At 38.6% G+C, this 13,261-nt stretch overlaps 2 protein-coding genes across 4 annotated transcripts; one reads left to right on the plus strand and one right to left on the minus strand.

The window, feature by feature from the left end:
- Positions 1 to 760: 760 nt before the first annotated feature.
- On the plus strand, positions 761 to 2,969 carry LOC113205453 (probable proline--tRNA ligase, mitochondrial). The gene is made up of 7 exons (XM_026421089.2): positions 761 to 1,045; positions 1,124 to 1,304; positions 1,402 to 1,481; positions 1,574 to 1,835; positions 1,932 to 2,122; positions 2,216 to 2,431; positions 2,519 to 2,969. Exons 1-7 carry the CDS (start codon positions 962 to 964, stop codon positions 2,810 to 2,812), a joined length of 1,308 nt encoding a protein of 435 aa, XP_026276874.1. The 5' UTR covers positions 761 to 961; the 3' UTR covers positions 2,813 to 2,969.
- Positions 2,970 to 3,450: 481 nt separating this feature from the next.
- On the minus strand, positions 3,451 to 13,066 carry LOC113205452 (mothers against decapentaplegic homolog 4). Of its 3 annotated transcripts, none has more exons than XM_026421087.2 (14): positions 12,688 to 13,066; positions 12,164 to 12,354; positions 11,979 to 12,083; positions 11,726 to 11,900; positions 11,370 to 11,555; positions 10,018 to 10,125; positions 9,175 to 9,435; positions 8,847 to 9,064; positions 8,530 to 8,764; positions 8,186 to 8,417; positions 7,932 to 8,100; positions 7,691 to 7,835; positions 7,473 to 7,603; positions 3,451 to 7,323 (listed from the first exon to the last, which is right to left on the minus strand). In XM_026421087.2, the coding sequence occupies exons 1-14, from the start codon at positions 12,740 to 12,742 to the stop codon at positions 7,243 to 7,245; spliced, it is 2,292 nt and encodes a 763-aa protein (XP_026276872.1). In that variant the 5' UTR covers positions 12,743 to 13,066; the 3' UTR covers positions 3,451 to 7,242. The 3 variants fall into 3 exon arrangements, with proteins under 3 accessions (XP_026276872.1, XP_026276871.1, XP_026276873.1); XM_026421086.2 differs by having other exon boundaries at positions 10,018 to 10,128; positions 12,688 to 13,065; XM_026421088.2 differs by lacking the exon at positions 10,018 to 10,125 and having other exon boundaries at positions 12,688 to 13,065.
- Positions 13,067 to 13,261: the final 195 nt, after the last annotated feature.

The following is a 13,261-nucleotide window of genomic DNA, read 5'->3' on the forward strand; positions in this document are numbered from 1 at the left end:
ACAGCACCATGCCCAAACTACTGATTTCCCACCTAGTTTTTTCAATTGATAACAATACACTTTATCTTGCCTTTGTAGAATCTATTCTCCGAATGTGAAAAGTATGATGTTGGGCTTTAAATGCCCATAACTCAAGAACTGCTTGAGGTACGGGGTGAGGTCTAAAGGGACACAGTAGCACATGAGCAGATATGACTCCCCATTCCCATCCCCTACCCACTTCCAAGCTACTAACGCTGCCAACAGCAGTGATGGCTCAATTTTGAACAAAGCAACATCTTTCATTTTATTTCTTCCCATTTTTCACCAAAGGTGAAGTGTCGGGATGGCCAATTTCAAATTTTGCTAATATGGATATCAACTTGTGTTTGATAGATGTAATTCGGTTGTTCAGTAATGAATTAAATATATTTTCACAAACAATTTTGAAGACATTTTAGAGCTTCTCCATGCATGGGTGTTCTGAAAAATGATGGAACGAGATGGGTCCTTCAAAGATTGACCCAGAAATGTCATCAAAAAAATAATTCTAGTTTGAAATTTCTGAGCTGAACAGACACGCAGGGTGTCACATCTTGCCCCTCGTTTAGCGCTACATTTTAATGTAAGGGCTTTATTTTGCACCTGCCACCCCTGCTAGAGGGAAGGGGAAAAGGGGAGGGGGGGGGAGACGCCGAAGCTTAGTTCAGAGTGACACCTCATAAGAGACTACATATCCAAGTCATGAGAAATTTCCTAGTGTTGCTTGAGATGAATAGTTTGTTGATTGATTTTCATCATATGTGTACTGTCGCTCGCGACACAGCAGACAGAACCTAATCTTTACCATCATCACATTAGGAATGTACAGAGACAACAAGGGGATCAGTCTTGAGCATCAGCAGAAATGTTCCAACCTATAAGTGTTTAAATTTTACCCTCCGCTGAATACTGAGTGCTGTGTTTGCAAATTTTAATCAACATGAATCGTGTAACGAAGCTCTTTCAACCTACCGCTCCCATACCAAAATCTCTCCAGGATTCGAACATCATTAAAAGTCAAAGGGTGAGTGTCAGTGGAAAATTGTTTGATATGTTGTATCATTATAGTTCCTCTAATTTGTTGCACTTTGCGGCGGTCCAGATGATGCTAGAGCAAGGTGTCATTAGGGCGGCCACTTCCACAGGGTTGTATACTCTACTTCCCCTTGGCATGAGAGCCTTAAAAAAACTTGAAGTCATAGTGGATCGTTTTATGGAGAAGGTTGGAGCACAGAGGCTTCTGCTTCCAACCCTAACTTCCGATAAACTCTGGAAGCAGTCAGGTACTATTTGTCTGAAATTTTGCCATTTATTTTAGTTTGTTAATATTTGAAAAGCTTGATTTAAAATCGTTGCCCTTTTCTTATTCTCTTATCTAAGGTCGTTTGGAAGAGGCTAAAGCAGGTAGTGAACTTTTTCTTCTTGAAGACAGACATCAGAGGCAGTACATATTAGGTCCAGTAAGTTTGGCACATGCTCATTCATGCCTAATGCAATAGAATATTGATGTAATATATTTAAGAGATAAATGGTTTGTCTTAACTGTTTCCAGACTCATGAGGAGGCTATCACAGAAATGCTAGCAGCTGAAATAGGACTATCTTACAGAAGACTTCCGCTCCTCCTTTATCAGGTATCAAATAAATACAGAGATGAGCCCCGTCCGCGCTATGGTCTCTTGCGAACCAGGGAGTTTGTCATGAAAGATATGTATTCATTCGATGCTAACGCAGAAAATGCTCTTGAAACTTACCAATCTGTCACTGAAGCATATAATGGTATTTTTCAAGAGCTAGGTGTAAAATATGTGAGGGGTCAGTTGATGTATTTTTAAGTTTCTGTGGTTCTTTATTTTTTTAAAATTTATTTTATCATCACTTATGACAATTCTCAATTTTACTTTCTTTCAGTGGAAGGGGATTCTGGCATGATGGGTGGTAGTATGTCACATGAGTTTCACTATCCCTGTGAAAGTGGTGAAGAACAGATAATCCAGTGCCAAAACTGTCACAACTCATCTAATGCATCTTTACTAGAGAGTCCAGTTTCTTCTTGCCCTCACTGCCGTTCCTCAGATATTACTATAATGCATGGCATTGAGGTAAATCTTACTTCGGATCTTGTCAAACATGCAAAGAGATGTGTAGTGAAGAAGGTTTTCTTTGCAGTTGACTAATAATTATGCTTTCTTTAGGTGGGTCACACATTCATCCTGGGTACAAGGTACTCACAGCCGATGAATGCTACGTTTACTGCTGACGACAATACCATACAGCCATTAATCATGGGTTGCTATGGCTTGGGCCTTTCCCGAATCCTTGCAGCCTCTGTTGAAGCCTTGTCACTACCCACAGAGTTGCGTTGGCCATTATCAATCGCTCCTTATAAAGTCTGCATAATCACACCCAAAGTAAGTTCTGCAAGTGTTGGTATTACTGGTAATTGTGGCAACTTACTTTAAAGCATAAAAGTAACTTGGACTTGGACATTTTAACAGCATGGTAGCAAAGAAGAAGCTGCCTCTGGTCTGACGCAGAGTTTGTATGACCTAATAGAATGCAATCAAGCTTTCAAAAATGATGTAATTGTTGATGATCGTACTAACTTATCAATTGGACGCCGTTTACGAGAGGCGAAACGAAGTGGGTACCCTTTAATTATTGTGATAGGGAAGAAAGCTACACAAGATATTCCCAGATTTGAGGTTTTTGATCTCATCAATAATCAAGAATATGAGTGGACTGATGGATCACTAGCAACTAGGCTTAAGGAATACTGTGCTGACACATGATTGTGTTCTAAATTTCTTGTCATCACTACGCATGTTCCAAGACTGATGGCAAGCTTTATATATGGATGCCATTGCAAAATATTTTGTATCAAGCTTTTGATAATTTTAAAGTTTTATTTTTGTGTCAAAGGAGATATTAAACAGATATCTTTTGCAAGTTGTTCGAAACCATGTCAATGAAAGGAGTTGAGGATAATGATGATACCTTGTGAGGACGGTTTTTACTGGAGTTGAATTGGCACTGGAACATTCATGGTACTTCTCCGTTCGCTTGATTTTTTTCATTCTAAAAACACCAGTGCTTTCGAGGTGCCGCCCCTACGATGAACATTCCCCATAGTGACGTAAGGGAACGAATAACATTGGACGGCAAACGTTCTGGTTGGTTTGAAGTGGCCCCGCACTGTGGTTCTCAAGGCGGGCCGCCAATACAACGCAGCAGCCTGGCGGGCTGGCCTACCGTCTCCTGCAGCCTCAAACGAATGAGCAAACCTGCAATCTGCAATGATGGCGGAGAATTTTGAAGGTAGTATCTTGTTTCTTGGAAAATAACAAATTTCAGGGGGACCTGAAGGAAGGGGAGACATCCAGATGCTCAACATTTCCAGATTATACCATCAATGAATTAATGCAAAAGGTCTTTCTCAGTGGTCACAAAAGGATTTACTGAGCTGAATCATTTTACATATTAGCACTTGTAACAAAATTACAATAAAAAATGAAACAAATTTAAAAACTGGAAAGGTACAGAAATGACTACAAAATAGTTGGTACATTGTACATAAGCCAACAAGATGTAATTATCCAGAAAATTATATACACCAATAATGAAAACAATTATCACAATATCTTGAGTTTTTGCATATTATTTGAAAGTATTGCATTGCCTGTCATGACAAAAGCTCCACACAAAAATCAGACACAACTAAATTGTCATTGTTATAAGACTCCAAGACTGCAGCTAGAAAGTACAATTGGTAACAATGTCCACAATAAAATAGTGAGACTCTTCACACAACACATAAATACGATTTACGGCTCACATGCTTAGTTATGTATATCCCATTACTACAAGAAACTATGAAAACATCTACTGCAAATTAACTAATGACATAGCATATCAAGTATTCCACAGAAAGTAAACAAATTAAAGACAGAGATCAACATGGATAAAAATAGAGGATTAGATCAAAATAAAACAGTAGACTTTTCCTACACCTATGAGAAAACTCAACCTTACATAAAGGACACACACAAACTATTCAATTACATCATAGGATACTGCTTTGAATACAAGGCCTGATGAACTCAAAATCTTGCTTCTTTATCATTGAAGGTGATAACAAGCATTCACTCCAGTCAAGCATTGCGGTAAAAAGGCTATCCAACATGTATGAGGTCAGATGGGACATGATTAGATTGATCCATAGTTTCTGCTATGTCAACAGTGCCCTTCTTGAGGCATATATAAAAACCCTTTCATTCAAGAAAAAAAAAGAAAGTGCTTTAAAGTGAAATGTAATGACCAGAGAGTCATTCAAGAACTAGTTTTTATCTTCAGAGCTTACCTATTCAAGCAGATACTCTATAATGTAGCAATCTCATAATAGTAAGGAAGTCAATGAAACAGAAAAAACAACAAAAATACTTAATTAAAAACAAACTGAACAAGAATTTAGAGTTTGAACAGTAAATACACAAAAATAGATGTCCTAAATATTTAACTCAAAAAAATAAAATCTTGCGTAAAATAATTAAATATAAACTTTCTCTTTCATACCCTAAATTGTACACTTAATGATTTTGAAAAACAATATTGAAAGGCATCACAATTTAAACACATAACTGGAATCATTTAAAAATACAATTTGTGAAATCCATAATTACATCCAAGGAGAGCAATTTTGTAAATCCATAACATACAATAGAATAATGCGACATGATAAACAAAAATACAATCAAGCCTTTGTTTTGATCAGCAGTTCAGTGTTGACCTAAGTTACACGCATTGATGTAAAGGGAAAGAATTCTTTTAAAAGAAGCTGCTAAAATAGAGCTTACAGTAAGTAGACACCAAATAGTTAATTCTTACATGCTAAGACAATGGATAAGTTGAAAAGCATTAATTTAATTTTTTAATTTCTAAACATACCAAATCCAAGTATATCTAACATCAATTGGAAATTTTGAGTCCTTCTACATCAAGATGTAGGTCAAATTTCAGAAGGGGGAAAAAAAAAGAAAGTCATTACACCTCTCTGCACTACTTTAGGTAACAGCACCAAGCACAATACATAATACACTATTCCTCTTGCAAAACACATTACAATCTAATCTCACCAATTCTGTCCAAGAGACACAACCAAGCCTGTACACAGAATAATTTGATTTTAAATTTAAAAAAAGAAGATAAACCATCTTAAATTAATAGTACTGCACAATTCTGGTTGTTAAAAGTAATATGCATGTCACAAACATACATAGAAAGCCTCACAAAAGTTAGACTAAAATGAGCACAGCATACAAGTCTTAAAACCCAACTTAAATAAAACATCAGTTCTTTGGTAATTGAAGAGGAGATAGAAATAATCATCTGAAAAGCATTCAAGTCTCAACTGTCTTAGTGCAGTTGTTAGTAACCCTGTTCCACTCAGTCCTTAAGATTATTGGCTTCACCTCAACTTTGTTAGCGTTCGCTGCACAAGAAGGGGATTTTTGTTTGCATCTCAGGCTAAGGTTGGACATATTGGCACTGTCTACTTAATAAAAATGACAATATGGGCCAATCCTTTACAAATTTTGAATAGATATTACAAATCAAGAGCAAAATACATTAGTATTACAGAAATATTCACATTGGTTGTTGGCCAGGATACTTAGGTACTCCTCAAATAAGTATAAGAAGTCTGCTCAGTTGGACATAGATACATCATCAGTCTTACAAGATACCAACAAAGGACTATGCTTAGAATGCAACTGCTACCTGGTGAAGGACATGAGATGTCAGGTTACAGAAAAGAGTGAACAGACTGCTTATAACTCAAGTATTTGGGAAAAAAGAGGAATTGGACAGTAACTTACATGAAAATTGAACGTGTTTTGCAGCTAACATTTAAACTGAGGACATTCGATTATAAGAGTAAACATGTTATGTAACAAAATATAAAACCACAAAATCATTACAGAATCAAAACAAATTACTTAGCAAGAGAAAAATAAAAACAAATAGCAGCCACGGCGCAATTTTTTTTTTTTACATTTGTCAATGTATAGAAAAAACACCATTCACATGTAAAAGAGAAACCTGTTCAATTCAAGCGTAAGTTATGCTGCCAGTTCATTAAATTACTAAATTAGAAGGAATATGATAGACTTCCTACAACATGAGGCCTGCAGCCTATATTACTACAGTCACGCACATCAATTGAAACTCTTAATTTCAGGGGCTACCAAATTACCGTTGATGACAGACGACACACCCAAACCTCTGAGGGTTGCAGTGAAACTGAAAATCTGATACAGGACTTTTGAAGTGAACAAGTTTGGAATTAATTCAAATCATAACTCTTTACCGTGTTGGGTTTGATTAATGGAGATGCGCATGAGTGCATGCGTTTAGCTGTCAGGGGTAAAAAACTTTAGATTAGAAACAGATAACACATTTTATGAGCACCCCATTAAGCCTAATAAGTAATTACACGGGAGCTTTCATTCAAAATCAAAAACTGAAACTGGTAGGTGGTATGCGAGCTTTAGACCCACTCTTCTGCCACTGCTTTGTCTTCACGATAGGACCAACTTACATAACAGAATACCACTTCCGCATCAAAACTCAGTTAGATAGAATATTGTATGGTTGATAACACATCTATGGAGATCAATCTGATTATTTTTATAAAGGGTAAAATTACACAGCAGCCAACCATAGTCAAAACAACTAATGTACATTACTTGTAAAATTCAATGTAATTGTGAGTAGGGTTAGTAAACTAGTTTTAGAAGTGATGTCTTGGTAATACATTTTTCCTCACAACACTAACAGGCCCTACCCAGTCAATGGCTTGCAAAGTCTATTAAAAGGCCCATTTTTTTAAAAAAAGAGTTCGTTTACACAAAAAAGAACACTCCTGACCCCTCCCACAGACTTGATTTCAATGCTGACAAGATTTAAACAATAGTAAAATGAATTTTAAGATTTCGATATAAAAGTACAAAAGATGCCTTTAGAAAAGTCTTAAAAGAAAAAAAATGATACATTCTATCCAATAAATATTTTACAACATTTTGTTATTTTACAATATTTTGTAAGTTGAGAAATTAAGGAAGCAAATGGAAGGAAATAACTTTGATTTTATATTTGTACGGCCCAAGGTAAACTAAATGATGAGAGAAAAGAAGTTATGACACACCAAATAAAAATGGAAGTATAATTATTCAATGGCTCGAGGTCCATCTATGGGCATTGTATGTAGGACTTCATCAAGCAGTTGTAAAGCACGATGAAGATGCACCTGCAAATTACAAAGAATAGTTGGAAGGAATTACTACTGTTATGGACAAAACAGATACCAAATAAATACAATAGATAGATAGATAAATAAGATAAATAAATAAATACAAATGCCAAAATAAAAGCAAATTATTTTTTTTAGTGCTTTACCTCTATCCAGCATGGTGTTTCCTTGATAGACTGCCTGGGATAATCTGGGCCCCAGCCCTTCACGAAACTCAATCGAAGAATACATAACCGTCGCAAATCATCTACCCCTATCCCAGCTGCAGCACTCAAACCTGAAAAAAAAAAATAGTCATGAGATAACACCAATGTCAACAGTACGTAAGTATTGGGCCTAATAGCTGATGGCAGGTCAGGCTCACATTTACTGATGGCGGGAGCAATACCCCCAACGGCGTGGGGTCCAGGTATGTGTCCCGCTACCGCGGCAGCTTGAGCAGCGGCAGCGGCGTTCGCTGTTGCAGCCTGCTGCTGCATCTGGCGATGGCACTGCCGGAGATCAAACACCTGAAACGGAATGGGGGAAAATGGACTCTTTTTAGCGCTGGCAGAAAAGAAACCTGATGCTACCATATTAGATAAAAACCTAAAAAGTGACTTTACCTTGATGTAGGCTGCAGGATAGATTTTGTGCACTGCATCTCCTGGAGCACGACCTGCCTCCCGGTCTAAATAGTAGCTCTGTACAAACACTGAATGATCACTTTGGCAACGGAGCCAAACATCACCTTCTCCACGAAGGTCCAATTGCACACCTTTTCCAATGTGCAATCTGAAAATAGAAGGTGGATTAAAACTGTGTTTTTATTTTGTATTTCTAATTCTGTTACTGTATTTACTTTACTGTATGAACCTACCTGGCCTTTTCACTCTGTTCAGTACGATGAACATTACTTAAAGCACCCAAGCAGAAGCGATTTCCTCCTGAGGGATCAACATAGCCATCCACAGTTACATTTGGACAAGTAGATGGAACCTTGAAAGTCTCACCAACTTGAGTGTCAAGCTCGAAGTAAGCAACAGAGCACCAATATTCAGGAGCAGGTTGAGAAGAAAGCAAGCCCATAGTATCAGGCACAGTTTGATTCCCTGCACAAAATAAAAGTAGTTTTCTTTTGTTATTTTTTTAAAGGAAAGAAGAAAAGGTAAGTTATGTAATTGCATGAAAATAGATCACTTCCAAGATAGAAAATGAACTTACAGAAGTTACTGTGGTGATGACGTGGGTCAGGAGGTTGCATACTCTGGGTATAAGTCAGTGTGCTGTTGCCCCTACTACCCCATGAGGAGGGGGCACCTCCAAAGGCCTGAGACGTTACTTGGGTTGCCGTACCTGTTGATTGGGCTTGAGCCTGTTGACCAACTTGAGTCTGCGACACAGTAGACTGGGGAACTTGTTGCACCGACTGGGACTGACTTTGAAGTGGCTGACAGGCCTGATCATAGATAGATAGATGTATACTGTTAATTTGTAGCTTGTAAAATAAAACTGATATTTATTAGAAAACCAAATCTCACCACTTGTACTTGACTGGTTTGTTGAGGTGGGGGCTGGGCAACAACAGGTACTGAAGCTTGGTGGGAATTTGGAGCAACCTGTGGTGGGGGTGATTGCTGTTGACTTGGTGGGTTAGGTGACTGAGCTTGTTGACTTGGAGGAGGGACTGGATTGTATCCATTCTGGTGCATACGAGGTGGAGATATGGCAGTGGGTGGAATGGAACTTTGGTTGCTACCTGTAGACCAAAGAGTAAGTGCTTAAGAATTAAAGAAGAACAGGGAAAGCATTCTACGGATTTATATAAAAACCAATAGCAGGTGTAACTTTGTCAAAGTCATGGAGTACCTATACTTGAGGTAAGACTGCTGTGAGTTGGGTCTGGAGACAAGGCTGCCTGATGTGACTGATCAGCCGCTCCAAAGTAACTTGAGGAGCTGCTTGCCATGGCTAGTCCAGGTTGAGAGGGAGATAAAATTGTTCCACTTGGGACTTGTTGGGACCCAGAGGGGGCCCCTGGTCCAGAGGGAGTTGGGCGCAGACCAGAGCTTGAACTGAGGCCACTTGGAGAAGTGACCACCGAGTGTTGTTGGTGAGTTGGAAAACCAGCTGAGAAAAGATGGAAAGCCAAGTCAATTAAAAAGATTACACATTAAATATACATAGAAAGTGGGTGGCATTCTATTCATTCTCTATTTAATTCATATATAGTGCTAATAGCTGTTGCGATAACAAGAGAGGCTTCTTCAAAATCATGCAGTTTTAAGATTAATGAAGAATCTAAGCTGAGATGGGTTTTAAAATGAAAATTCTAGTTCAAAATTGGGAGGAAAGAAAAATTAGCATAAATAATGTACAGCACTTACAGCAGCAGACGGATAGGTTGACAACAATATTTAAGAGTGAGATACTATAGTTTTTAATAAATTACCTCACGACCTTTGGTGTAAGGTAAAGCTATGAAAAAAACAACATCCAGAATGCAAAAGTGGCAAGCCAGCTAGATTAGGTCAGGTACTGAAACCTTGTTTATAAAATATGACTAAACAATTTAACAGTAATTTTTCACTTTTAAATTATAACACATTGCGGTTACATGCCAGCTTTAATCATAGATCTTCTGTTACATCCAGACTTTAAGTGTAAAATTAATCTTTCACCAGAATAAATGTATCAAGGGAAGGAACTTACAATGGGCTATTCGTGGAGGTAACCAGGAAGATCGGGGAGAATAAACAGGAGCCTCCAGCTTCGGAGGTAAGCGGCCTTGACCTTGACCGAAGAGCAGGCCACCTTCACCTGCTGAACCAGATAAGTACATGCTGCCAAGCCACTGTTCTAAAAGCGCACACATCACTAATATTGTCACTTCCAGGTACAGAATAATGTGAGGCTGCACTACAAATACATACTAGGAATCAAGTTAAAGGAAGAAGTAGAAATGTTAGGCCTAAATTAATGAAATACCCTTCAACATTAGAATTATATACTTATGAGGGGGGATTCCTAGTCCTACTGTAGCACGCCTAAATTAGGACTGTTTTGAGCAACTAATTTAAGAAAATCCATAGTTTCTAAAACAAATCCGAGTAGACCATTTAGTAGCTTATACCTTTTACTAGGAAACTAAATATTTATGAACCAGATACACAGACCCAAAGCTGAGGTTGAGGTATGCTCTGTTAAAACGGCACTGCAGTGCCGTCGTCTTGTCATGGTATGCAGCTTTCAGGTCGTGCCGTTGGTCTCAAACAGACCACCCAATTTTTGTTAGACTCTTAATAAAAGTAGGTAAATGGTGAACTAGGATATTTGCGATAAAATGATTTTTCTATTTATTTGATCAACTTAAACTTAACATATCCAAAAAATAACAAAACATCTCTTCGTCTTGAATTTTTTGGAGGATGGAGGAGGTAACCAATTTCAGATATCCTAGTTCACGCCATAACCAGAGTTCTAAAGAGTCTTGAAAAAATTTGGTGGTCTTTTTCAGATTATTAAGATGACCTACAGGCTGCACACCATGAAAAGATGATGTGCCCTTTTCAACAGTGGGTATCTCCGCTTTGCGTGGGCGTATCAACACGGGATATATTGAGTTTTGTAGTCAAAAGTATGAGCTATAAAACGGTGTACTTGATTGTGTTCAAGAACTAATCGATTTAAAACAAAATAGTTACTTAAAACACCTACAGAACAAGCAGGCTACACTGAGATGCCCCCATAAGTAATTCAAGTATCTTCATGAAGGCAAAAGTAAAGTGCTAGAAAATTTTTCAATTGTTAAATACCATTTTTCAATAGCAATTGTATATACAGTCACACAGCGCTACAGTCAGCATAAGAACAACATGCCTCTTTCAGTTAGTGAATTTGTTGAAAAGAGCAATGTTTAGAATAATAATTTGCAAAATACAAGTAATAAAAGGAAGAAACCCGCATCCACTTATTAAAAAGCAGGCACATAGCACTAGGAAAATAAAATCAATTTCAATCTTTGGGTGCTACATGGTTAGAGAAATGTAAATAATATTACTTACCCGATTGAGGTGGGGCCATTCCAGGCATGGTATACTGTCCTGGGTGATGTTGAATTGTCTGGGCCATTGCCATATCACTTTCAAGATCCATTCCACCAAGACCCATAACTCCAGCTGAATATTCATCTTTCACAGAACGGCTTGGTCCGGATTGAAGAGTCAGTCCAGACAAATCTGAAAACATGTCTATTTTTCAATGACAGGCAAGTGCGTGAAAGCACTGCCCATGGATTTGTTTGTAAAAGTAAAGTACAAAAATATAATCGACAAAGTTCAGATTGCTATGCACAAAACATGGAATACTAGCAAACAAGAAAATTTGAGACATAGCTTGTTATCACTACAATAACACCAACCTATGCCTGGTGACACAACTCTCTCGTAATGGTAAGGATTGACACAAACTGAATCACATTTGAGATCAAAAGCAAATTGACAAAATTTCACATGCTTCAGTTCATTTTTGTGCAAGTCTGGCCAGCGCCATATTCTTGCATAGATAACGTGAGGAAATCCTTTCCGTCCTGCAACCTGTATACAGTGGCATATGAGATTATAAAATTTTCCAAACTTAAGCTACAATAGAAGCAGCCTCAAATTTCTTCATACCTGCAGACGACCGTCTAATGTTCTTTGAATAGTTACACATTTGCTTGGATGTGATCCATTAGTTGTGATAGCCGTTATCAGACTGTCAAGTTCATCACGTTTTTCCTACAAGCAGAAGAGATAGATAATATTGTGCAATACTGGACATTAAGAAACAATGGATTTTAAGACTACAGTCTACATACCTTCAATTTTTTGACAAGAGATTCTATTGCTCGCTTTGCAAAACCCTCAGATTCACCTCCCTGTCTGTGACACATAAGACTGTGAACAATACTGAGGCATGCATCTGCGGATGTTGGAGCACCAGCATTCATCCCTGCCATATCCCTGACCGGGTAGACTTGGTCTGGGGGACACCCCGGCATTTCAGAACCTGTAAAGGCAAAAATTAGACCTGAACTTTGTTGTTTTCTTTGTGTTTTTCTCAGGTTGAATCATGAGCACCAAGCACATCACCACAGGTTTTCCATGTTTTATCATGTCTTGATATCTCATAATTTCAAGCAAGTCAATAGAAACTAAGAAATCACAAATAAATGACAAAAAAGGCCGAAAAAAATGGGAAATATCATACAGTCAGTGAAAAATGCCACACTCCCTGTGCTGTGAGTGTAACCTCAACCTCACTTGCAAATGTAACCTTTTAGTTATCCTCAAAAGGTACCCCTATTTCAACGGGTACACAAATAACTAGCAGAATGCTCACCTTCTGGGGCCGGCACAGGGCTGAAGAGGTGCCCCCCGCCAGAAAGGCCGACCATTCTGCTTCCCAAATTCGCGCTGCCCTCCACCTTGAAGAGAAGGTCTGCACTGTAGGCACCGGATTCTAATCACAAGCGGCACTCGACTCGCTACGTTGAAATTTCAGCAACCGCAGATATTAGCTAATTCTCTCTACAAGAGATTAGTTGTGATCGGACAATAACACAACAAAAGTAAACATTCTTGCGAATTCTGGAGATAATCCGAGAGAGGGCTCTTGGACCGCTCTTCAAGCGAGAAGCAGGACCCCATCAGTGCAAAAAGATCACATAGGCCCCGAGCCCCATCGCTGCTCTCACTTGCGTCCTTCTTACGCGGAGCGCGGAGCCCCCGGGGTGGGAGGGGGGAGCGGGGGCCCCGAGCAGCAGCCTGGAGGGTCCACGCGAGGCTACCATGAGGTCCATGAGAAACTTCATGTTCGACTACCTCCAGTCCAGCCCTACACAATTGTTGACACAATAAAAGATATTGTGTGGTAACGATTTTGTAATTTCGAAGTTTTTCGAAGCTTGGAAAGG

This window comes from Frankliniella occidentalis, unplaced genomic scaffold (assembly GCF_000697945.3).
Source record: "Frankliniella occidentalis isolate FOCC.00 unplaced genomic scaffold, Focc_3.1 Scaffold56, whole genome shotgun sequence".
NCBI classification, from domain to species: Eukaryota; Metazoa; Arthropoda; class Insecta; order Thysanoptera; family Thripidae; genus Frankliniella; species Frankliniella occidentalis.